Source organism: Stenella coeruleoalba (assembly GCF_951394435.1).
Source record: "Stenella coeruleoalba genome assembly, chromosome: 5".
Taxonomy (NCBI): domain Eukaryota; kingdom Metazoa; phylum Chordata; class Mammalia; order Artiodactyla; family Delphinidae; genus Stenella; species Stenella coeruleoalba.
In genome coordinates this window covers 97023767-97048599 of record NC_137150.1, presented here as the reverse complement: position 1 = coordinate 97048599, position 24833 = coordinate 97023767, and the positions used below count along the sequence as shown (strand labels likewise).

The 24833-nt window shown below is 35.2% G+C and overlaps 1 protein-coding gene across 2 annotated transcripts in view; it reads left to right on the top strand.

Annotated features, from left to right (window-relative positions):
• Positions 1 to 24826, top strand: part of TBC1D23 (TBC1 domain family member 23) — a 65343-nt gene extending 40517 nt beyond the window's left edge. Inside the window, exons 10-19 of one of the 2 annotated variants that reach the window (XM_079923421.1) lie at positions 768 to 860; positions 3345 to 3515; positions 6361 to 6403; positions 8304 to 8413; positions 11244 to 11383; positions 12944 to 12988; positions 16293 to 16381; positions 19046 to 19181; positions 20665 to 20859; positions 21668 to 24826. In XM_079923421.1, the coding sequence (XP_079779547.1) occupies positions 768 to 860; positions 3345 to 3515; positions 6361 to 6403; positions 8304 to 8413; positions 11244 to 11383; positions 12944 to 12988; positions 16293 to 16381; positions 19046 to 19181; positions 20665 to 20859; positions 21668 to 21749 (1104 nt within the window). In that variant the 3' untranslated portion in view covers positions 21750 to 24826. The remainder of the gene's footprint in view (positions 1 to 767; positions 861 to 3344; positions 3516 to 6360; positions 6404 to 8303; positions 8414 to 11243; positions 11384 to 12943; positions 12989 to 16292; positions 16382 to 19045; positions 19182 to 20664; positions 20860 to 21667) is intronic. The other variant, XM_079923420.1, reaches the window with a different exon arrangement.
• Positions 24827 to 24833: the final 7 nt, after the last annotated feature.

Here is a 24833-nt window from a genome sequence, read left to right as displayed (position 1 = left end):
GGAGAATTGAGGATATACCATGGTTTTCTGTCTGTTGCTGTCTTCATGAAAATCTTTTTGCTAACAGTGCAACAGTTAACCGTGTGTGTTTGGAAGATGGGATGTATTTCGAAGATGGAGAGAAGAGGAACGGACATGGAAAGACAGGCCTTTTACAGTAGATCTTTTTAAAACAAGCATTTCACATATTTTTCTTATTAGAACTATTACTTAAAAACAAATCAGAGCATGTAATCTAGTTTAAAGAGACCCATGTGAACTTCTTCAGTTCAGACTGGCACTGGAGAACCTCCTCTCACCCCCAAAAGACATTTATTTAATCCTTATGTGAATTGCATTGTTGATAAGTGTGTGGGCTTATTTTCAGAAACAGGAATTGTATCTACATCTGTGTTTATTTTCAGAAACAGGAATTGTATCTACATCTGTGTTTATAACTACATAGTGTTTTTAAAAGTGTTTAACATGATAGACATTAAATTATTAAATTCCAGTATAATTAGTTTTATAGCTCAAACTAACATTCTTCTGCTACATATTTTAAGACTTTCTAGTCAAGAACAGTATATACAGAGTATTTTAACTACTTAAAATGAATAAAACTATTTAAGATCTTGAGGTTATTTTCTTGAGTCTGTATGGGTCCTCCTATGTGAGATCCATTTCTAATCTATCTGTTTCCCCTTCTTTGGTTAATTGTTAATATTATATTGTGTAAAATGTGACCCTCATGGCAAGTTTTATTTTGTCAAATGTTTCCCTTTTAGGAAGGAGTCCGGTTCTTTGTGGTGGATTGCCGTCCTGCAGAACAGTATAATGCTGGGCATTTATCAACTGCTTTCCACTTAGATTCAGATCTGGTTAGTATAAATGCTGATTAAAAATTTTTAAAAAGTAAGAGAAGAAATGGATTTCTTTTCTTTAGCCCATAAATAAATACACATGTACCAGATTGGGGATGTTTTTCTTTCTGCTTAAGGAGGGAGTCTCTGCCCTTATAAAAGTGTTGCCTCAGGTTTCCTTTTCACCTAGGACACCCTTTTGGCATCATAAAGGGTAGATGAAAGCACTGTTAACTATGGCTTACTGTTGCTTACCATTGTTATGTCAGTAAATTCTAAACTTCTTACTGTGAGCTACCTGATGTAGCACTCAGCATAGTGTCTTGCACTTAGTAAGTACTCTGTGAATATTAGCTCTTCTTATGATTGGGTAATTAGTCTATAAGCCTTTTTTTCCATCATGAGTACTTATGCATATAATAAAGTAATATTTAATAAGGGTGGTATCTGGTGTATAGGGGCTCAGTTGTTCAAATTGCTGTCCTAGGGTCACTTGAATTGAAGGACTAGATGAAGTAGATAATTAAATATTGTCAGAGATGCTTAGAGCATTTGGTAGGACTGGGACTGACATCATTTAAGCCCTTCTGGGGTTATTAGAGCCTCAGGGATGGAGAAGACAGAAAGAGGAATAACTTCTTTTGCTGACTATTCTATCTGCCCTTCTTCCCAACTTGTCTGAAAAAGTTGACACTGAAGCTGAAAGGGCATGTTGAAAGGTCTAGGTGGTATCAAGAGGAAACTCATGGAAAATGGAGGTGAAACAACCCAGAGAGTTTGGGGTGCTATAGGTGAAGAAGGCAGTCCTAGCTTGTTTGCATCCTAAAAGTGAACTCTGGGCCTTTCTCTTCCTTGATTCATCTAGGAAGACCTAAATGGTCCTTCTTTTATGCTTATTTTTAAAATTTATTCATCATTAATAACTTGGTTATTCTTAAAAAACTCAAAGGATGTCTCCAGAGTTGACAATTACTCTCAGTTTGTTTAATCATCCAGACCTTTAATATGTATTTATATATTTCTTACTCACTTTTTTTTTTTCCACTTGATTTTTCACTTAATAGTTCACTTGCATTTTCACTTAACAGTTTTTTGGAGATCTTTTCATTTTAGTACATTGTTTTTAATGGCTGTATAGTGGTCCATGGTACAGATATACCATAATTTATTGCCTGATTGATGTACATCTAGAATGTTTTCAGTTTTCTTGTAATAAAACAATGCTATAGTTAACATCCGTATATATATTTTGTGGACTTGTGCAAATATTTCTGTAAAATAGACCCCTACAAGTAAAATTTTGGGGTTGAGAGTTGTGGGCATATACAACATTACTAGAATCTGCCGTATTGCCCTTTAGAAAGGCTGAATCAACTGATACTTTACAACTGTAAGTGAGAATGATTGTTTCATACCATCAGCATTATTGGACATTACCAATTTTTTATTTTACAAGAATGATGGTCATTCTTGTTATTACTAGTGATGTGCATCTTTTTTCAAGTGTGCTGTTAATTTGTATTTTTTTTATCAATGCAAATTGCTTTTCTATGGTTTGTCCATTTTTCTATTGGATTTTCACTGTGCTTTTTTTTTTTTTTTTTTTGCGGTACACGGGCCTCTCACTGTTGTGGCCTCTCCCACTGCGGAGCACAGGCTCCGGACGCGCAGGCTCAACAGCCATGGCTCACGGGCCCAGCTGCTCCGCGGCATGTGGGATCTTCCCAGACCGGGGCACAAACCCGTGTCCCCTGCATCGGCAGGCGGACTCTCAACCACTGCGCCACCACTGTGGAAGCCCCACTGTGCTTTTTATGAACAGTATTTTGAACAAATTTTTGTATTTATTGGCATACTTGTTTTCTTGAGGGTAGGAAATCAATTTTTTCATCCTCGTATCTCTAGTATCTAGAGTAGTGCTGATGAATAAATGGCTTCTACTATTTCTGAACTGTCCTCTAAGAAATTCATGGTTTGCCATGTAAGTGGAAACTAAAAAATATAGCTTGTTTCAATGTATTGTTTTTGTCAGGGACCCTTCCACTCAGTGTTAAACTTTTCTTGTCATGATACCTAAAGACACTGAAGCTTAGAAAACAAACAGCAAAAACAATTTTTTTTGTCTAGTAAAGTATTTTCTTTGCATAATTTAATCTTTCTGTGAATTTTCAACTTTTGTTTTCTGATGTATTATAGGTACATTTATACACATTTCTTTTATCCCAGGGATTTTATTTATAAGAGCCTTTGTTTGGGGAATTCCCTGGTAGTCCAGTGGTTAAGACTCTGCAGTTTCATTGTTGAGGGCCTGGGTTTGATCCCTGGCGGGGGAACTAAGATCCCACAAACTGCGTGGCATGACCAAAACAAACAAAAAAAGGCTTTATTTTCATGGTGGCAATATAAATATTGTTTTTTTTTCCCACCCTGGGAAAATATTTTGTTTTGCAAATGTATAAGAAACACAGGCTTGCCACATTAAAAAAATTTTTAATTGTCTAGATGCTCCAGAATCCGTCTGAGTTTGCACAGTCAGTAAAATCCCTGCTGGAAGCACAGAAGCAGTCCATTGAGTCTGGCTCCATCGCTGGTGGGGAGCACCTCTGTTTCATGGGCAGTGGCAGAGAGGAAGAAGACATGTATATGAACATGGTCCTGGCACACTTTTTACAGGTATGCCGACAGATTAGTTCAGTTTTCCTTAGTTACTGCTATCACCTTTAAGAAATTCTCCTAGGTAATTTTGTGCTGTTGTCTACCTTGTCAAATTTATCTGTTTTTTTTTTTTTTAACACTTTATTGGTTTTGTGTCTTGCCAACAAAGGTCTTCTCCCCCAGATTTTTCTTGCATGCTTATGTGTTATACTTTTATGTTTAAATCTTGGCCCATCTGGAATTATTTTTGTGTAAGTGAGGTAGGAATCAAAAAAAATTTTTTCCCCAAATAGCTAACCAGTTGTGCTGTCAATATGAAATACTACCTCTTTAATATACTGAATTCCTCAATGAATCAGGGTCTATTGCTGGATTATTCTTTTGCATTTTTCTCTATGCCTATTCATGCCTCAGCTTTTTACAGTTGCTATATAATTCATTTTAATATCTTCACTTTGAAATTGAATAAATGTACATGTATATGTATTCATGACACTTAGCCACCTTTCCTTTTTGTGTTTAAATGTTGTCTTCAGCACGACTAATTTGTATCAGCGATTTTATGCAACCTGTCCCCTCTACCTTTTCTACAAAGCCTCACTCAGTGATGGCTCTTTCTTTATAAAAATGGTTGTTTATTAGGTATTCTTTGGTAGTTTATACATTAAAGTCCTCATTTTGTGTGGCCCTGAACTATGGAATCAGGAAGACAATAGGAATGCTATTACACAAGCCACTCAATTTACATCCACTTTACTGGGAATCTGGTTTGAGAAAATTAGTCTAAAGCAGGGGTCCCCAACTCCTGGGCAATGGACGGGTACCAGTCGGTGGCCTGTTAGGAACTGTGCCGCAGAGCAGGAGGTGAGCAGTGGGCGAGCCAGTGAAGCTTCATCTGTATTTACAGCCGCTCCCCATCGCTCCCATTACCGCCTGAGCTCCACCTCCTGTCAGATCAGCAGTAGCATTACATTCTCATAAGAGCACAAACCCTACTGTGAACTGCGCATGCGAGGGATGTAGGTTGCGTGCTCCTTATGAGAATCTAATGCCTGGTGATCTGAGGTGGAGCTGAGGCGGTCCCACCATCCCCAGATGGGTCCATCTAGTTGCAGGAAAAGAAGCTCAGGGCTCCCACTAATTCTGCATTATGGTGAGTTGTATCATTATTTCATTATATAGTACAAAGTAATAATAATAGAAATAAAGTGCACAATGAATATAATGTGCTTGAGTCATTCTGAAATCATCCCCCACCCCACCCCCCATCCGTGGAAAAATTGTCTTCCACAAAACTGGTCCCAAGAAAGACTGGGGACCGCTGGTCTAAAGGACAATCCTTGAAAGACAGAATCAGAGAAGGAGCAAGGTATTTGGGAGAGGGATTATAAGGTAAAGTTATACTTTACTGGGGGAAAGATTTTAGAAGTTTATACAGAATAACAAAAATAGGTTCTCAAACTCATTTTACTTATAAATTTAATTGACCTATTCTAAAAATGGCCTGGTATAGGCTGTATATTATGAAGGGTGTCAGATGGCAAGAATTTGGAATATTGTGGACTTCTATTAATAATTCGAGCTCTTAATGTGGTTTTAGAAATTCCCCCCCCCCCCCAGTTTTTATTGTGGAAAATTTCAAACAAATCCACAAGTAGGGAGAATTGAACTCTATAAATTCTTTGTAAAGACATAACCACATTATCACTCTTACACTTTATTATAAAAAAAAGTAACGAGTGTTCAAGTTCCCTTGGTTTTCTCAGGATCTAAAACAAGACATTGCACTCTGGTTGGTATCTTTTAAGTCTCTTTTAATTTATAGGTTCCCTTTCCTAATTTTTTTCCTTGTACATATTTGTTTGGAAAAACTGGTTACTTTGTCTTATATTTTTCCACAATCTGGATTTTGCAGATTGCATTCACACGGTGTTGTTTATCAGGTTCTATCCCTGGTATTTCCTGTAAACTGGTAATCAGACCTAGGGACTTGTTAGATTACTTTTGGGGGTGGGAGGGAGGGTTAGGAAGTCTTGGGTATTGTGTACTTCCTCAGGAGGTAAATACTGCCCAGATCTCTTTCCTTTTTGTGTCTTTGTTTGTTTATCATTGCTTAGATTCATTAATTTTTAGTAGTTTGTAAAATGTTAACGTTCTGTCATTTCTTCATAATTAGCTGTAGTATTTGCTTTTGTATTTCCTTTTTATAAAAGACCCAAAATATTTTGGCAAGCTTTTAAAAACCATTCTAGTAACATCCGAAAATACAGCGTAACTGATTTTGGTTTGACTCTGTATCGCACTATTGGGACTATAATACAAGTAAAATCACAGTCTCATTAGTAGCCATGAAGTTGTCCACTTCTTCCCACTCAAGCACCAGACCTTATAGTACACACGATAAATGTATGTACTTCTCTGTGCCAAAGTCCAAAATGTCAAAGAAGAAATTCAGAAATTTAGTATATAACCTTATATTACATTTGTCAATGCTTATAGAACTATCAGAAGTTTTATAGAATTTTTTTTAAAATTTATTTAATTATTTTATTTTTGACTGCGTTGGGTCTTGGTTGCTGCACGCAGGTTTTCTCTAGTTGCAGTGAGTGGGGGATACTCTTCGTTGCGGTTCGCGGGCTTCTCATTGTGGTGGCTTCTCTTGTTGCAGAGCACGGGCTCTAGAGCGCAGACTCAGTAGTTGTGGCACACGGACTTCATTGCTCTGTGGCATGGACCAGGGCATGGAACCCATGCCCCCTGCATTGGCAGGTGGATTCTTAACCACTGAGCCGCCAGGGAAGCCCCCAGAAGTTTTAATTAAATTGCATTTGGGAATAATTTTAAATTTTATTTTCCATTTCAGAAAAACAAAGAATATGTGAGCATTGCCAGTGGAGGATTTATGGGTAAGGTTTTAATTTATTAATCCCTTTGTCCCTACTTTTCAGAGGAAATTATACTATCACTGGAGCTGATTTAGAATGACCAAATTAGTTAATGGGTACACTTTCTCTTCAGTCATTCACTATTTTCAGAAAAGGCAAGGCCAGCAGGACATACAGATAAAGACAAACACAATAGACAATTGCAATGAGTGAATATATAGTGGAAGACTGTTGAAGTGGATGTGTATTAATTAGCTTGTATTTGTAGAAAATGTTTTTGTAAAGAGGGGTGAAAAACTGCCCCACATGATTTGTTTCTGTGGAGAAGGAAGGATAGATAGGACTGGGAAACAAGAGTAGGAGGAATAATTTTCACTGTATACTCTTTGCGCTATTTGCTTTTTTGTTTGCTCTGTTTTCATTTTAGTTTTGAACTACACGAGAGTATTAGCTGCTGAAAAAATGTTGACTGAATAGAATAAAACAAATAAGTTGATAATTTCAAGTCTGCAGATAATATCTGGTAATTCAGGATAGTAAAATGACAGAATCCCTACTAGCAAATATTTGAGAATATATGAAGGAGTAGGTCAGGATAGTAAGGTTAAAAAAAGACTATCTTTTTTCCTTTTCTTTTTTTTTTTTTTACAATTATGTTATTTAAGGGTACAGATTTACAACTAGTAGATAAATAAGTCCTGGAGTACTAAGGCACAGTATACTAATGCACAGTATAGTGAATATAGACAACAATATTGTATTATAATCACCAAACTTGCAGAGACTAGATCTTAATTATTCCCACCACAAAAAAGAAATGGTAATTGTGTGACATGATAGAGGTGCAGCTGTTGCTACAGTGGAAGTCATATTACAGTATATAAATGTATCAAATCAACATTTTGTATACCTTAAACTTACACAGTGTTATATGTCAAATATATTTCAATTAAAAGATAAGGCGCCTTTCATTAGGAAAAGAGATATAAAAATATTGAACTATAATTACTAGGAAAATTAATGATAAAATCAAATTAATATTTGTTGGAGGCAATAGAATCCTGAGTTTGAATCATAAGAGTCTTATAAGGATTAAGTTCTGGCTTAATATGATTTTCTTATGTTATGACTTAGACATTTTGATAGGTTAGGGTCTATTTCTTCTTGGTCTTTGTTGATATTAGCAAGAATTATTTCTCCTGTATATCATGGCCTGATAACTAACTACCCTTGAAGCTCATACCCAAAGTGATTTAACAAAAGGTCTTATTTAAATAAGTACTAGTGTTAAGCAAGTATTGGCCTAAGGCCCAGTGTTATTTATTGGAAGTTCTGACAACATGATACAAAACGTCGTGATACAAGACACTTTTGAGAGTCTGAAAAGTATTCTTTTATAGCACAGATATCCTAGGTTTTAGGAACTTTTTTCTAAACTATGAATTATTTCTTTTCCAAGAATAATCTCTCTTTCCATAGCAGTTAATGCCTAAGACTGCTTCTTTATTATGGGAAGGATTAACTGATGTCTCCTTATGGTAAACAAAAGCCACCGTAGGTTTTCTATTAATCTTTTATGTCATAAAACCATTGCTAAGATTATTTATTAATACTTTAAGGATTACCTTCCAAAGAGGAAAACATCAAGCCTATATATATAGTTACTGTTACCCTTAGGGTCAATTAAGAGAAGTTATATGTGTATAGAGAGAGGGCTTTAGAAGGAAGAGGAAAAGGAAGGCTTTCTGTAGCCTGGGGTCTTTTAGTACTTTACAGAGGTACTGAAAGAAATACCTATGATTATGCCCTTGGATCCTTTTCATTCAGCTATGACATGTTTATTGTACTTCTCTGGTATTGAGTCTTTCCAAAGGGTTTGATACGTCAGGACTTTTTTTTCTTCTTCCTATTTATCTTTAAGCACTGCAGCAGCACCTAGCAGACATTAATGTGGATGGACCAGAAAATGGATATGGCCATTGGATTGCTAGTACCTCAGGCTCAAGGAGCAGTGTCAATTCTTCTCTTGATGTAAGTGTATATGTAGAATATGTCACCAGAGTTGGATAAATACCCAGGTGATTAACAACTAAACAGCTACCATAACAGAAATGGAGTAAAAATAATTCAAACACATGCAGTGAGGAATCATATTATTGTGAGGTTAATGAAATGGTGGGAGCAGGCCTAAACAGCTAAACTAGCCAGGAGTTCTGGTGGTCTACCTGCTGAATTCAGATTTCTCCCTCTCCAGCTGCAGCTTGGTATCACCTAGTGACAATTTTCTACTCCAGCTTAAATGTCAGTGGAGATAATTCTGAGTCCCGTGACTAGCTAGGACTCTAAAGTGAGCTGGCTCTAGGAATCTCCCAATTAGTTTGGGTCTGGAGAATACTGAGGCTCATGTTTGCATCTCCAGCATACTGTCTCTGTAGCTCTCCTCCCCACCACATACCTACATGATTAAAACTTCAGTCCACCCATATTTGAGAATGGGCCAGGCAGAGGAAGACAGGAACCAGTTGCCAATCCCATTTTATTTGAGTTTTAGGTATTGAGGTGTACATTACTGCAGGGTTTTGCAATAGTGGGTAAATCCATTCTGTTCTACTTTGGAAATATTTGGGCAATAAGTCTTGTGTGTTTTCAGTATTTCATGTCATTTGAACTAGGTGTCATTAAATCATTTTCTTAACAAGTAATGGTCTTCATCTACCTAAAGGTCATTCTTTAAAGAAATAGAGGGAAAACTCCAGTACAGGGTGATGGTTACAAGCTTGGGCTTACCAGTCTGACTCACCTGGGTATTCAGGTTTTGTCTTCACAGTTTACTTTCTTCATGATCTCTAGCAAGATCTTTTCCACTCTGGTTTCTCCACCTGTGCAAATAGGGATGATGATAATACAGCTTTCTTCACAATAATGACAGGATTAAATGTGCAAGTGAATGTAAAGTGTAGTACCTGTCACTTATATATCTTATAGTAGTTATTATAAAATTGTAACTCATTAGATGATTGATTGAGGCTTATCTTCAGCCATGTAAGTCAAAGCAAATTATTGCCAAATTATCAGCGGATAAGTCTTCTCTGAGAATTAGGTTTTCAGCTTGATCTAGGTATCTAGGAGCTCACCATTTATTTAATAAGTATTTGCTGTTTTCATTTTAAATATCTAAATAGTATAGATGTATTATAATGTGTTCAGTTAGTCCCCTTATTGTTGAATATTTACATTGTTTCTAGTCTTTTACTATTATATACACTACTACAATTAAGTTTTGTAGTAATATATTTGCATATGACATGATTATTTCATCCTATAAGTGAAATAACATGATCAGAAGATTACATGTCAAAATCCTTAGAATTCTGCATTATTGTCAAATTGCCCTCCAAAAAACATTATTCTAATTTATATTCCTGTCCACAGCTTTGGATGGTCCTTGTATTGAACTTTTTATCTTCAGATTTGAAAAACAATGATTGAGGCTAAAGATAACTGTCTTAAAGATGTGTTACATTCAGAAGTACCAAAGAATTTCCACAGTCAGTTTAATTTGGTTTTGAATTTGGATATGGCAATGGGAACATGATTTTTGTGTTATTTAGTTAATGACTTCTCTTAAAAATAAGAATAAAAAAAAATAAAAAAATAAGAATAATACATGTTCATTGTAGCATCATATATAAATATGAAAAATATAAAGAAATCAAAATTATTTATAACCCAACCATGGATAACAGCTATTCATAGTTTGAAATATTTTCTTTAAATCTTTTATAATGCATATTTGTTTAGTATTTTATTTTAAAAGTAGTGATCAGAGTGTACATACAGTTTTATTTTCTGCTTTCTCATTGAACATATGAGCATTTTCTAGTATTTTTAAATGCTTTTTTTTTTTTTTTTAGTATCAGTATAGTTTTCCACCAAATCCTAGGACATTTTCTGATTATTTCCTCCCCATAAATTCTGAAGAAGAATTAATAAGCAGAAGATAGGCACATTTTAAAACTTTTGACATCTACTACCAGCTTCCCCTGTAGGGTATAAAGGAGCAATTATATACAACTCAAGAATTATACTCACATCTATTACACTAGGTTCATAAGAGTGACTTTTCTTGAGAAATTAAAGGCCTAAGTAATAATGTTTTAAACAGCAAAAATTTACAAGGAATAAATGTTTAAAAATTTAGCTATATGAATGATATTCTGATTATAATTTTGCTTATCTTTATAGAGTAATCTGAGCTAAGAAAAGGTCAATAACTTTATTTCTTATTGAATAAATAAGGTAATTTCAGCCTCCACACATTTATGTGTGTAATACATATCCTCATTTTTCATTTCTACCTTCCATTCCTAAAATGGTTTCACCCAGTGTATCAGTCTGCTGGGGCTGCCATAACAAAATACAACCAACTAGGTGACTTAATGTATTTTCTCATAGTTCCAGAGGCTACAGGTCTGGGATCAAAGGGCTAGCAGGTTTAATTTCTCCTAAGGCCTCTGTCTTTGGCTTTCAGAGTACCACCTTCCTGTGATGTTGGTACATGGCCTTTTTTCTGTGCATGTGAATCCCTGATGTATCCCCTTCTTCCTGTAAGAGTATCAGTCATATTGGCTAGGGCCCACCTCATTTAACCTTAGTTTACTCTCTAAAGGCCCTATCTCCGTATTCAGTCACTTTCTGAGGTACCCTGGGGATTAGAACTTGTAACACGAATTTATGGTCGGGGGGTGCACCCAGTTCAGGACATAGCATCTAGATAACCTTTAGCAGTAGCGTATCTTGCTAATCATTTGGAGAGCAGTTAATCCATCAGTAAGTTGTTGTTTGTTTTTCTTTTTTTCAGGGTGAATCTTCTAATGGCTCAAATGATAGAGGAATGAAATCACTAGTAAATAAAATGACTGTTGCTTTGAAGACAAAATCCGTTAATGTCAGGGAAAAAGTTATCAGTTTTATTGAGAATACATCAACTCCTGTGGACCGGTGAGTTGCTTATACAGTATGAATTTGTGATGAGTAATTAAAACTATAGAAAAGTATCTTAACAGTAAATGTTAGTTGAATAGAATGTGCTCCAGAAAAGGATCGTATATTACATTTTTTTATTAGATGATTCCAGTTTTCGTTGTCATCACAGAGATGTTCTTTATTGCTATAAAATTTTACTGTAAAGATTAGTCTGTCTTCTCCCACTGCTCAGAATAGGAGGCAAGTAATAATTCTGCCCCTTCACGCCATTCATTAGAAAAAAATTATTCCAATGGTATTATGTATATGATACTTCATATAGCAGCTGCTTCCCACATGTCAAATGGTTGGGAATCATCTGCTAAGTGCAGTAATCTCATAGCAGGAATCTCTTTCTCCGCTTCAGGAATTTAAAACCTAGAAAATTTGGTCATACTAAATCAAGCAGAAACCCGTTTTTGTAAAGTTTAAGAATTCAGATCTTCATAGAATTTTGTTCACAGCATGTGTGACCCCTATTTTCCCAATTACAAATGAAGTATCCAGCTAACAAATGATAAGTTTAAGAATGTCTGTTATATTGTTTCTTACTGGAACTGTGAGGGCACAGTATGTTTTTTTTCCTCCACATGTTGGTCTCATTGATCTTTCTTGTTCTTAGGGTTCAAAGCTAACCTAATAATCCCAGCGTGAAATTTTTTCTAAGCAAGCCTGATCTTGGAAATGTGTTATAGTATTTAATTTCACTCTCATGTCTTACTTGCAGCACCCTAGGAGAGTTGAAGTATTTGATTTTAAGAACTGAATATAAGGCATTTACTAATTTTCACTTTATTAAATAAAGGACATATGCATACAGAGATTTTTTTTTCCCATTTAGTAAATAGCAAAGAAGATATAGATTATTTTCACTAATCCAAAAAAATTGTACCTTGTCAAAAAAAAAAAAAAAAATTGTACCTTGTCTACAATGGACTAATGTTAAAGTGTTGTTATCAAGGCTGAAAGGTTTTTTTTTGCTCATTAAAATTATGTCTGCTTTCAAAAGCCTTAATTTTAAAATTACTTTTAGTTAGTGCATTCTCAATTAGGGTACTATTTTTTTTTTTTTTTCGGTACGTGGGCCTCTCACTGTTGTGGCCTCTCCCGCTGCGGAGCACAGGCTCCGGACGCGCAGGCTCAGCGGCTATGGCTCACGGGCCCAGCCGGTCCACGGCATGTGGAATCTTCCCCGACCGGGGCACGAACCCGTGTCCCCTGCATCGGCAGGCAGACTCACAACCACTGCGCCACCAGGGAAGCCCTAGGGTACTATTATTGGTACATTTTGTAGCATGAACACTTAAAATTTATTTTAAAATGAACTAGTGATAATTCTAAATTGAAAAGACTATTTTCTCTTCGTTAAAGAATCACTTGAAACTGACTTTTCTTCATTTTTCTTTGTACTTGGGATGATCAAAATATTCTTTTTTAATATACCCCCGGGTTAGAAAAACTGATTATATTTTTGTTTTAAAGCTTTTGCATTTTTAATAATCATATTGTTCTGTCCTCTGCCTCAATTTGCTATAGAATGTCTTTCAATCTTCCTTGGCCAGACAGAACATGTACCGAGCGGTAAGCCAATGAGTAGAGCAGCTTTACTGGACCATCCTTTTCCTTTAGCATGCTTCATGCTGTCTATAAGCCTCATGTTGTCTTGGCTAAAATTTCATGCAGCTGTTTCAAGTGCTAAACTTTTCTCATTCTGCTTTTAGGAGTGTGTGATGCTGATATGTTTTCCTTTTGGTTTTTTGCTCGATCATTTTAATTTTTTTCCTTGCCTTCTTCTTTATATCTCCCATTCCTCATATGAAAATCAAGTACATTCAAACCCAACAACTTCATAAAATCTGCAGTTTTTATTCTGAGACAGAGGAAGGTGAAACAAAGAAAATATGTAGTCTCAGAGTTAGGAGGGTATTAGCTTTGGAGATCATTTACTTCTGTCTTGTGCTCTAACAGTAGGGAAAATTACAGCATCTGAGAAAAGGCACAGTTTGTGGTTCAAATTTTTTGTTATTTCATGTACACTATGTAGTTTTATAATATTGCTAGGTTTTTCTTAATAAGATGTATGTATTTAAGTTGGTGAGTTAACATTATATAAATTGGTGTGAACAAACTATAGTTCTAGGGTTCTACCTTTGCTTTTCCTTGAAAGAAATTAGGCCATGGTGGACATGTTAAAATATAATCCATCTCTTCTCTGACCCCAATAAAACGGGATACTCATCATTAGATTCCATAGGTTTAAAGTTTAGAAATCTACTGGATCTTCAATTAGGATAAACAAAAGAACATTATACTGTATGGCTTTACAGTTTTTATACTCATGATTTTTCTGCAATTTGAGTTTGAATATCAATTATAGCAATCCCTATGAACATTTAAAAAGAAATTCTAATCATACTTTGAATGTAAGTTAAGCTTCAGAATAATGGAGTTGACTTTTTTAGCAGGTCATTTCAATATTTTCAGTGAATTAGAAGTAGCATTTTTAACAATAGTTTACTTTCAACTTACGGATAAGAGTTGGCCAATGCCAGTTACAGACCTTCTATTATAATTTTAAAGGAGGTTGCTTCTTTTAAAATTATAATCTATTTGTGAATCATCTTTCTGTTTTCTCTTGTTACAGGACCATTGAATTAGTCTAATTTTAACTCCCAAGTTTTATCGCAAATAATTCTTTAAACATTCAAATTATCTTCTCTAGTCCACAGGCAGATATATCCATTTTGAAAATAGAGTTTAGTGAAAAGTTAGAATAAATTGGGTTGGTTTTTGAGGTCAGTAAATCAGGTTAAAATCTAGTCAAACTCTTGTAGATTTTGTTTCTGCTAAAAAAGCATAGATATACTGCCTTTTTTTTTTTTTTTTTTTTTTTTTTTGCGGTACGCGGGCCTCTCACTGTTGTGGCCTCTCCCGTTGCAGAGCACAGGCTCCAGACACGCAGGCTCAGTGGCCATGGCTCATGGGCCTAGCCACTCCACGGCATGTGAGATCTTCCCGGACCGGGGCATGAACCCGTGTCCCCAACCCGTGTCCCCTGCTTTGGCAGGCGGACTCTCAACCACTGCACCACCGGGGAAGCCCTATACTGTTTTTTAAAGAGTCCAGCTTTTTTTTTTGGATGTCATTTATATTCTGGTTCAAGCATTTACTGTAAACATTATCTTTGTTACTTTCTATGTTATAGTAGTTTATACTTCAATATCAGGAGAGCACCAATAACTTAATCTCATACAATTTTATAATCTAGACCGCACTAAAGTATTGTTACACAAAGCTGTATTATCTTTGCCTTTTGTAAGTAAGCTGAATCTGAGTTTCATAGGTATTTGAATTATTTCTTTCATTTTCTTTAATGAGCATAGTTTGATAATTTATTGGATAATTTTACATTAGATATGCTTTAACATAAAAAATGATTTTATAACTTAAACTGTAAGCAGTGTATTGATTAACTTAATTCTGTTATATACTCAACTCTTACTGGTTTTCTGTTGAGGAATGTTGTTTTGGGAGAAATAAAGATTTAAGCATATTTTAACAAAATTAGGTCTTCATTTTTATTGATGATATGTATTAAGAAATCATTTAAAATACAGATTTGATCTCTGTCTTCTGGAAAAATTGAATTCTAAGACTAAAGACACATAACTTGATTTTTTTCCACATTGAACTCTCGATACATGACAAGGAAAAAAAAGCCATAGTTTTCCTTCATCGTAGAATATCTTAGCTGAACCTTACTCTGCAAATAATACAATACTCTTTCTCCAGAAACATGTGGTATTTTGTCGAAATATTTTAAGTTTACTTATTGGTTTATTTGAGGTTACCTGAAAAGTAATGAGGTATTGATTTTTATATTAAAAAAGAGAGAGGTCATACTTCCTGCAGAACTTACTAAGTTTGAGTTTACATGTTTATGTTTCTGTCACTTGAAAGTGAAAGGCAAATTCATTTTCATGGTTTATTTATGTAAAAGAAGTAACATCTTAGTTTCTGTTTAAACAAAAGTAACAGTAATGAAAAAAAAAATGAGAGGAAAAACCTTAAGACATTTGTACCCATATGAGAATTAGGCACTCCTACTGGAATTTGAATATTTGGTTTCATAAACTATTTTGTCTAACAAACGTGTATGTAGCACTTGCTGTATGCCAGGCATTGTTGTAAGAGCTTTACCAAATATTAACTGATTAAATTTTTTTGTTTATTTTTGGCTGCGTTGGGTCTTCGTTGCTGCGCGCGGGCTTTCTCTAGTTGCGTGGAGCGGGGGCTACTCTTCATTGCGGTGCGCGGGCTTCTCTTGTTGCGGAGCATGGTCTCTAGGCTCACGGGCTTCAGTAGTTGTGGCTCACGGGCTCTAGAGCGCAGGCTTAGTAGTTGTGGCGCACGGGCTTAGTTGCTCTGCGGCATGTGGGATCTTCCTGGACCAGGGCCTGAACCCGTGTCCCCTGCATTGGCAGGCAGATTCTTAACCACTGTGCCACCAGGGAAGTCCTAACTGATTTAATTTTCACAGTAACGAGGAAGGTTAGATATTGTTACCACCATTTTACAGATAAGGCACAGAAGCACAGAGAGGTTAAGGAACTTCACAATGCATTGGTTTTATGTGAACATTAAAATTGTTTAAAATTTAATTTTTACAGATTTGAAAACGTTCCGCATACCCAAGACCTTATGCCACTTTTGCTAACAATTTCCTTATCTTGTTTCAATTTCCTTAACATAGCTCTCCTGAAACTGGGTGGTACATGGTGGGCGCACAGAACATTTGTATTTTGTTTTAATATTCAAATGATACTTGGTGAAAATCTTTGGTAACTTAAGTAATGATTTCCCTCCTAAAATTCTTTGAATATAGGCATGTGAGCAGCAGTGACAGAGTGGGAAAGCCTTACCGTGGTGTAAAGCCTGTTTTCAGCATTGGGGATGAAGAAGAATATGACACAGGTATGGCAATACACTAATTTATAGACTGCTTTCTTCAAGCACCAAGAGTGATTATAGAGATAATTCTGGGAGTAGCTGAACAACTGCTTAAAAAAAAAAAAAAAAAAAGACACAGTGAAATTCTGTAGAGGAGATTGGAGAGTCTGTGGTTTTTCTATTAAGAGTTTGGTTTTGGACATCTTAAATTATGCCATAGAAATGCTGAGTAGGCGGTTGATTATAGGAGTCTTTAGCTGAGGAGAGAAGTCTAAGCTGGTGATAATCTGGGAATTATCAGTGTATAAATAGTATTTAAATCCATGGGATTGGATTTAAATCCCCCTGATCCACCCAGGTAGGAGATTGAGGGAATTGAGACATCTGAAAAGAGCCTTTTGAAACTGGAGGCAGTAGCCTAAAGGGCCACAAGATGGGGATATTATGCCAGGGAAGCTTGTCATCCTCTGTGATTGTCTTTCTTTATATTTTAAAAAATAATTTATTACTTTGGTTCATAATCCCACTGCCCAGATTACCCTGCTTAAGTAATCATAATTAATATTAATGTGTATTGAGTTAGAAAAAATATATTAAAATATGTATGGTATGTAAAGTATACGTTATATGTAAAAGTACAAAATAAGAAAAAAATACTCCCAAATCTCATCTTGCTTTTTCCACTTAGTAATATATGTTTCATATTTTCCACCTCAGCCTGTATACCTTCACAATTCTCTTTCTATTATACAAATGTACCCTAATTAAATCATTCTGTTCTCTTTCTATTATACAAACATACCATAATTAAATCATTCTTCTCCCAATTGACACTGGTAGTTTTCCAGTTTTATTTCTGTTTCAAATAGCAGTGGCTATCTTTATGCATATATCTAGGTTAACTTTTGCAAGTATATCCAGAGGGTAAATTCTTAACAGCAAGATTGCCAGATTAGAGGGACTCACATTTGACATTTTAATGGATATTACAGAGTCAACTTCTTGAAAACTGCATTGAGGTAAATGTAATTTTCTATATATTATTTCCTTTTTTTTTGAAGCAAATACGCAGAATTTTTATTTTCTCCTACACAAAATTTTTATATTCCTGTATATAAAATCCAAAAATATACTTCTTCTTTTATTTTATATCATAGTAAAATAATCAGTACATTGTATTTTATTTCTATACAGATTTTTCCCCAACACCTTCTCTAGCTATTCTTTATCTTCTGTTTCATGCACTTCTGTGTGCTATTTGTAATTGTTTCCTTTTCTCCTTTTTCCTCCCCCTCTTTTGCCATTTTCCTGTTACCTGTCAGTCTCTATCTCTCTCTAAATATGTGTTATTCCATTAACAAAGGGAGGAGGGAAATGGATGAATAAATGATGGTATATTTCACATATCATACATGTATATATACACATATATATTTACACTCTGGAAAATTGCACAGTAATGAAAAATAAGAAAACTAGAGCTATGTGTGTCAACATGGATAAATTTTACAATGTTGGGAGTAGGATAGCAGTTGCAGAAGAATACAATTGAACAGTGTACTATTTATATAAATTTTACTTAAAATGCAAAACGCTACTGTACATCATTTAAGAATTTTCATGTTGGGTTAAAAGTAAAGATGAGACACCAAATTCACATAGTCACTGTTTCTTAGTGGGGAAGAAAGGGGGATGTGCCTGGGCAGAAATCCATGAGTGCTTCACTTTTTTATTTAAGCTAGAGGTGAATAGATATGTGAGATTTCATTTTTTTATTATGTCTTTTTATATTTTGATTTCTTAAAAAGCAAAGAGAAGAATATTTACAATTATTAACTCTAGAGAGTGTAATTCCCCTTTGTTAAATTAGAAAAGCAAAATAACTAGAATGTCTTATATTTCTTTCGCAAAAAATCCCACTAAATAGATTTTTACTTATCTATCCCAGCATGGATTTTTTTGTTGTTGTTATTTTCCTTAAAATCAGAAACCAGCAACTCTGCAGATGGAGTGCAAGCTATAAAAATATTGAATCACTATGTTGTACACCTAAAACCAGTATAATTTTGTAAATCTACTATACTTCAATTAAAAAAAAAAAGAAACCAGCAAGAGAAAAAGAACTCTGCCATCTTTGCCCTCAAGATAGATGCTAATATTATTATTGGACAATTCTGCCATCACTCAACAGACTAGTCATAGATTAGAGTTATGTTATATAAATCAAAAAAGTTGAGGGCTTCCCTGGTGGCGCAGTGGTTGAGAGTCCGCCTGCCGACGCAGGGGACACGGGTTCGTGCCCCGGTCCGGGAAGATCCCACATGCCACGGAGCGGCTGGGCCTGTGAGCCATGGCCGCTGAGCCTGCGCGTCCGGAGCCTGTACTCCGCAACGGGAGAGGCCACAACGGTAAGAGGCCCGCGTACTGCAAAAAAAAAAAAAAAAAAAAAAGTTGAAATTCCTCATAGTTTAATATTTTAAAAGTATATTTTCACACCATATAGAATGATGTTTCATAATCTTTTATAGTAGTACCAGTGGCATAAGGAAATATAGTTGCTGGGTTAGAATTTTTTTTTTTCCAACATGTGTGTTTAAAATACTACTGAAATTTTTTTCAGACTATTAAAAAATGTATCATTTTTAAAGTTGGTGATACCCACTTTTAACATCTTATAATTCTTTATAGATGAAATTGACAGTTCTTCAATGTCAGATGATGATAGAAAAGAGGTTGTAAACATTCAGACTTGGATAAACAAGCCAGACGTCAAGCATCATTTTCCTTGTAAAGAAGTGAAAGAAAGTGGACACATATTTCCTAGGTACTTTTTAAAATACCTTCTTCAGAAGTAAAATTGAATTTAGGGAAGTAATGATATAAAAGGTAGCTGCAGAAGAAATTTTATGTATCCAAGTACAATAAGATATAATTTCCTGGGGATTTCCCTGGCGGTCCAGTGGTTAAGACTCTGAGCTCCCAGTGCAGGGGGCACGGGTTCAATCCCTGGTCAGGGGACTAAGATCCCGCATGCTGTGCAGTGCAGAAAAAAATAATAAACACACAATGAGATATAATTTCCCTCTGTCAACTTGTATTATATGTCTTGAGTTTTAAAAAATATTTCTAATGTAATTTTTTATTTTGAAAAATTTAAACAGAAAAGTTGAAGACATAGTACATTGAATATCTTTATAAGCCTCTCTCAGACTCACCAGCTTCTAACTTTTTTTCACACTACCCCATCTCTCTCGTTATGTTTGTATATACATACACACATACACATACACTCTCTTTTTGTCATACCATTCAGAAGAAGCTTATAGATATGACACTTTACCCCTAAATGCTTCAGCATAAATCTCCAAAGAATATGAACAGTCTCCTCCACAACTCCAGTAGCATTATCACATCTTTAAAAACTTTAAAATTAATAAACATCATTCAACATACAGAACACACTCAAATTTTTCAGTGTCTCTAAAGTATCTTTTATCCTCTTTGTTTTTTTCTTCCTGGTCCAGGATCCAGTCCTGTTTCACACATTGCATTTGCCTGTTATCTCTCTTTAGTCTCACCCAGTGTAGAACAATACTGCTTCCCTCACCACACTTCCCCCTTTTCTTCATGTTGAATGAATCCTTTTTGAGTCTAGGCCAACTGTTCTGCAGAATGTCCCACATTCTGGATATCTGATGTTTGTCCTGTTGTATTTCATAAAAGTATGTGAGTATTATCACTATACTAAAAGTGAGCTGAGACACAAAGCAGGGTGTGTGTATTAATAATTCTATCCCTATTTTGCCTGCAGGATCCAGTTACAGAATATTATTAAATATGTAAGGCAGTCCAGGTATTGCTTAGTGGTCTTTGACATAAAGTATACGTTATGGTATGTTGAATGAGGATAGTTTACTGTTAAAAGTCTGAAAGGTAGTATATTCCAAATACCATATAGAGTAGATTCTAAAAATTTATTATTTTAATGATTTCTAATTGTATTGTAGTTTTTATTATATTAAATATAATTTTTGCTCTTAAACAGTTACAGGATTATCTGTTAATAAAACATTAATTTTGCATACAACTAAAGGAAAATTAAAAGCTGTTACTAGATAGCTTATTTGTTTATAGACGATCCTTTGCCTTCACTTTTTTTTTTTTTTTTTGCCTTCACTTTTTAACTCAAAAGTAATTTCATCTGGAGTTGAACATTTTTTATAATTGGGGCTGTTGAAGTAATAGTTGTTTTAAATGACATTTCTTTAAATTCTTTTTGTTTTTTTAATGCTTTTGTCCCTCTCAAGTCATCTGTTGGTTACTGCAACACATATGTACTGTTTGAGGGAGATTCTTTCACGGAAAGGATTGGCTTATATACAGTCTCGACAAGCACTAAATTCTGTGGTTAAAATAACATCCAAAAAAAAACATCCTGAGCTAATTACCTTCAAGTATGGAAACAGCAGCACTTCAGGAATAGAAATCCTGGCAATCGAAAGGTAAGATTTTCTTAGGTTGATGTTATCTGAATTACTGAATTAGTTCATTATTAAACACGGTTTGTTTCTCTATTTTGGGGAATGGATGGTGGAACAGGATACTTGAACCATTTCTATTAGTATTCTCGCTATCTTTTTTCTTACAAATTTGTAGTAATATACGGTTTAGCCATTAGCACATGATTTCATTAAGTGCAGTAGCTAATTTCACAAACCTTTTGACAGAGGGGTCTTTAGGAATAATCTACACCAGTGCTACACTAAATGCTGGTTTGCAATGAAATACGAGCTTTTATTTTCCTTCATCAAATAATTCTTGTTTTAAAAACGTATCAACGAAGTAAGCAGTGTGCTGGATGATGTAGTTAATTTACATTCTGGTACAAGTTCTTCCTTACCTCATTGTGTACCAGTGACAAACAGTTCATGGACTGGCACAAGGGCCGTAGACCACACTGCTCTCGAAGCTAAACCATCTTTAATCTTACAGGTAAAAATGTGAAGCCCAGAGGGGTTGAATGACTTCCAGGTCTTCACACTTGTGTTAGAACCAAATGTAGCCCTCCTGACTCCTGATCTCCAGTTCATTCCACCTTGCTCTATGCAATATGAAAAATCACCTTGCTTTTGCATTTAGATTTTCTTTCTTTAAAAATAACTCTTTTGAGTATATGTTGAAATAAGTGATGGGGAGTACATAGGAGGGCATCTGTGCTTGATTTGTAGGTTACTTCGACATTGGAATTGATATCTAAGATGAATCCTGAACAGAAGGCTCTATATTAATATATATATTTTTCCCCCGTAGGTATTTGATTCCAAATGCAGGAGATGCTACCAAAGCCATAAAACAACAGATCATGAAAGTTTTGGATGCTTTGGAAAGTTAATATAAAAGAAAATTATTTCAAAAGAAATTAAGGCAACCAAGAGAAATATGGACATATTTTCCTGACTGAATACTAACCGGAGACTTTCATTTGCTTATGGGGGTGCTTGAATAGCAAGTCTAAGAAGGTGTAAATTATTACAATCAATCTCTGGAAAGTTAAATTTTTTTAAAATTTTCTTTTGCATTTTTGGTTTTGTAAAATGATTTCTTATAAAGGTCAGTTATTAAATGACTTTGAAGTAACTGACCGTGTGCCCTTATGAACTAAGGGTGCAGAATGCAGTTCTGTTTTGAAGAGCTGTTTTAAGGGAACATGCATCAGTTTAGATTTAAAAACAACCATACACATATATATTTGCAGTGTCTTCACTGAAAATTAGAGGTAGAATTCGTTGAAGAGACCCCTTTAATTGCTACATTTAGGTTTACCCACTGAGCAGTATCAGAAACTAAAAAGTATTACATAGATTAACAATTAGCTTGCTGTTTCTGTTCTTAAAAAGAGTGAAATCTTTTTTAATGCAATGGATGAAGATTCCAGCAAACTCAAATGCAGACCAACTAGTGAAATGTTGAAACATCAGTTTCTAAGGTCATCTTTGCACCATTAGCTAATAGTTTGAACACTTAGTGCTTCAGATACTAAACTTCATCCTAATTGTCTCTAAGGAGCAGTTAAAAGCATTATAATAAGTAGGTAGGCATGTTAAGATTAAAATTAACACTTGGGGGACTGACTTGTATCTTTAAAAATGTCATTGGTCTTTATTACCAGAGGAATATTTGATTTAGAATGTTTCAAAACAGGTGTTGAGTACACATGGATTTATCCTCAGTGAGATTATGTCTGTGACCGCACTATTATCCACCTAAAGAAAAGCCAGATAACCAGAGAGCTGTCTAAACTAGTTTTTATCATCACTTTCTGAAATTTCTTTTTCTTCTTTGGTTTTTGTTCTCTTACTAAAGTTCCAGTGGTTTGAAAAGATTTTTAGTCTCTTAATATGACAAAACTGAAAAGTGGTCTGCTTTATTTTGCAGCTTTCTCAGTTTAATTCATTGAGGTTCATATTAGACACATTTGGTGAAAGAAATCCAGGAACACGTTTGGGACCATGGAATGACTGCTTATAAAATCTGTTTGGGAAGTAGCAAATCCTCACAACCTGCTATGTCCTAAAATGTAATGGATTGTCTCTAAGGGGTTGATAGGAGAAATATTTAGATGTATTCTGTTTACAGCCAGTTATTTTAATTTACTTAATGGAAATCAAGTGAAAAAAAGGCAACATAATTCAAGATATTTTATTCTAATATCTAAATAATAAAGTTTGAGTGGTTGAAGACATTTGCATGAAATTGCACCTGGTGCAATACTTGATATTTATAACTCTCCCCACAACTGTTGTATTGCATTTTTTCCCTTCTTTTGGTGCCCCTTTTAGAAATGTCTTGAAGTCTCATTTTTTGCCCATTTCAGCCATGGGACTTCTTTCATAATATTAGTGTAAAGATATTTGTGTTACTCTTTATAAATTACAGTTGTAAATAAATCAGTACAGTTTGCTCAAAACTTTGTTCTTAAGGACAGTGTGTCTCTCCCTCTCTCTTTCTTCCTTTCCCCCCATTTGTAAATCTCTATGGATACAACAAAATTAGGAAATTGAGGGCTATCCTTTCAGTGGAATTTAAATGTTCAGATTTTAGGTTTGAAAGTATTAGATTCCTATTTCTGTTCTTCTAGATGGGGAGGAGGAAAGAGGTAGTTTAAAACTAATTACATTACATTCTACATGTGTAAATTCCTCCCTTGAACTACTCATCTGAACTTCAGTTTTCTCATCTGAAATAGCCCAGTTATTAGTCATGAATATCAAATGGAAAGATGTTTCATTGATTGTATTAGGCACTTATGTAGCTTATCCTCCCTTCACTGTCCCGATAACCAGAGAACTAGAATTCACTCTGGGATATCCACCTCTCGTGGACCTTTAAGGATTGCAGGGGTTGCAGCATTATGTGGTTGGTATTTTCTGTATTTTCAAGATGAGAAAAACAAGGCTCAAAGAAATTGAAAAGAAAAAGTCCCCCTCATCTCTCCCCAATCCCTGGGAATTATTATTGCTTATTAAGGTGTAAAATTAATCCCCTATGTAATATTTGATGACACTTGTCCACCATTAATAAAACATGTTTTCTAGTAGAGATGATAAATTTTTACTGATACATACTCAACCATTTTGCCACTGGTATGTTTCATACAGGACCATTAAAACTCCTTAGCATGATATTCTAACATACTAAACTAACTGCCATAGGTTGACAGTTCTATTTAAAATTTGACAGTTTGGCTCAGGCTGCCATAACAAAATACCATAGACTGGGTGGCCTGAACAACAAATTTATTTTCTCACAGTTCTGGAAGCTGAAGTCCGAGATCAGGGTACCAGCATGGTTAGGTTCTAGAGAGTTCTCTTCCTGACTTGGAGATGGGCACCTTCTCACTGAGTCTTTGTATGTCTTTTCCTCTATGCTCTCAAAGAGAGCTCTCTTGCTCTTTCTTCTTCCTACAGGAACACTAATCCCATGATGAGGGCCCCATCCTCATGATTTCATCTAACCCTAATTACCTCCCCAAGGCCCTGTCTCCAAATCACACTAGTGATTAGGGTTTCATCATATGAATTGTAGGGGTACACAAACATTGCCTGTGACAGTATTTTTTATCATGAACAGTGTTGGATTTTTGTCAAAAGTTGTTTGCATCTGTGGAGATAGTCATGTGGCTTTTCTCCTTTATTAAAGGTTTATTCCATTAATTGGTTTTCATATGTTAAGCCAACCTTCTATTCCTGGGGTAAATCCCAGTTGGTCATAGTGTGATCCTCACAACAGTCTTAGGCTATGTGTGATATTATCCCCATATTATGGGTGAAGAAATAAAGGCACAAAGAGGATAACTATTTCTAAGATATATAGCAAATAAGTGTTAGAGCCAGGATTTAAAACCAGACCATCCAATTCCAGAGGTGTTTGAGGCTTGCTGGAAAGAAAACACCCTCTCCGCGGAGACAGCAGGCCA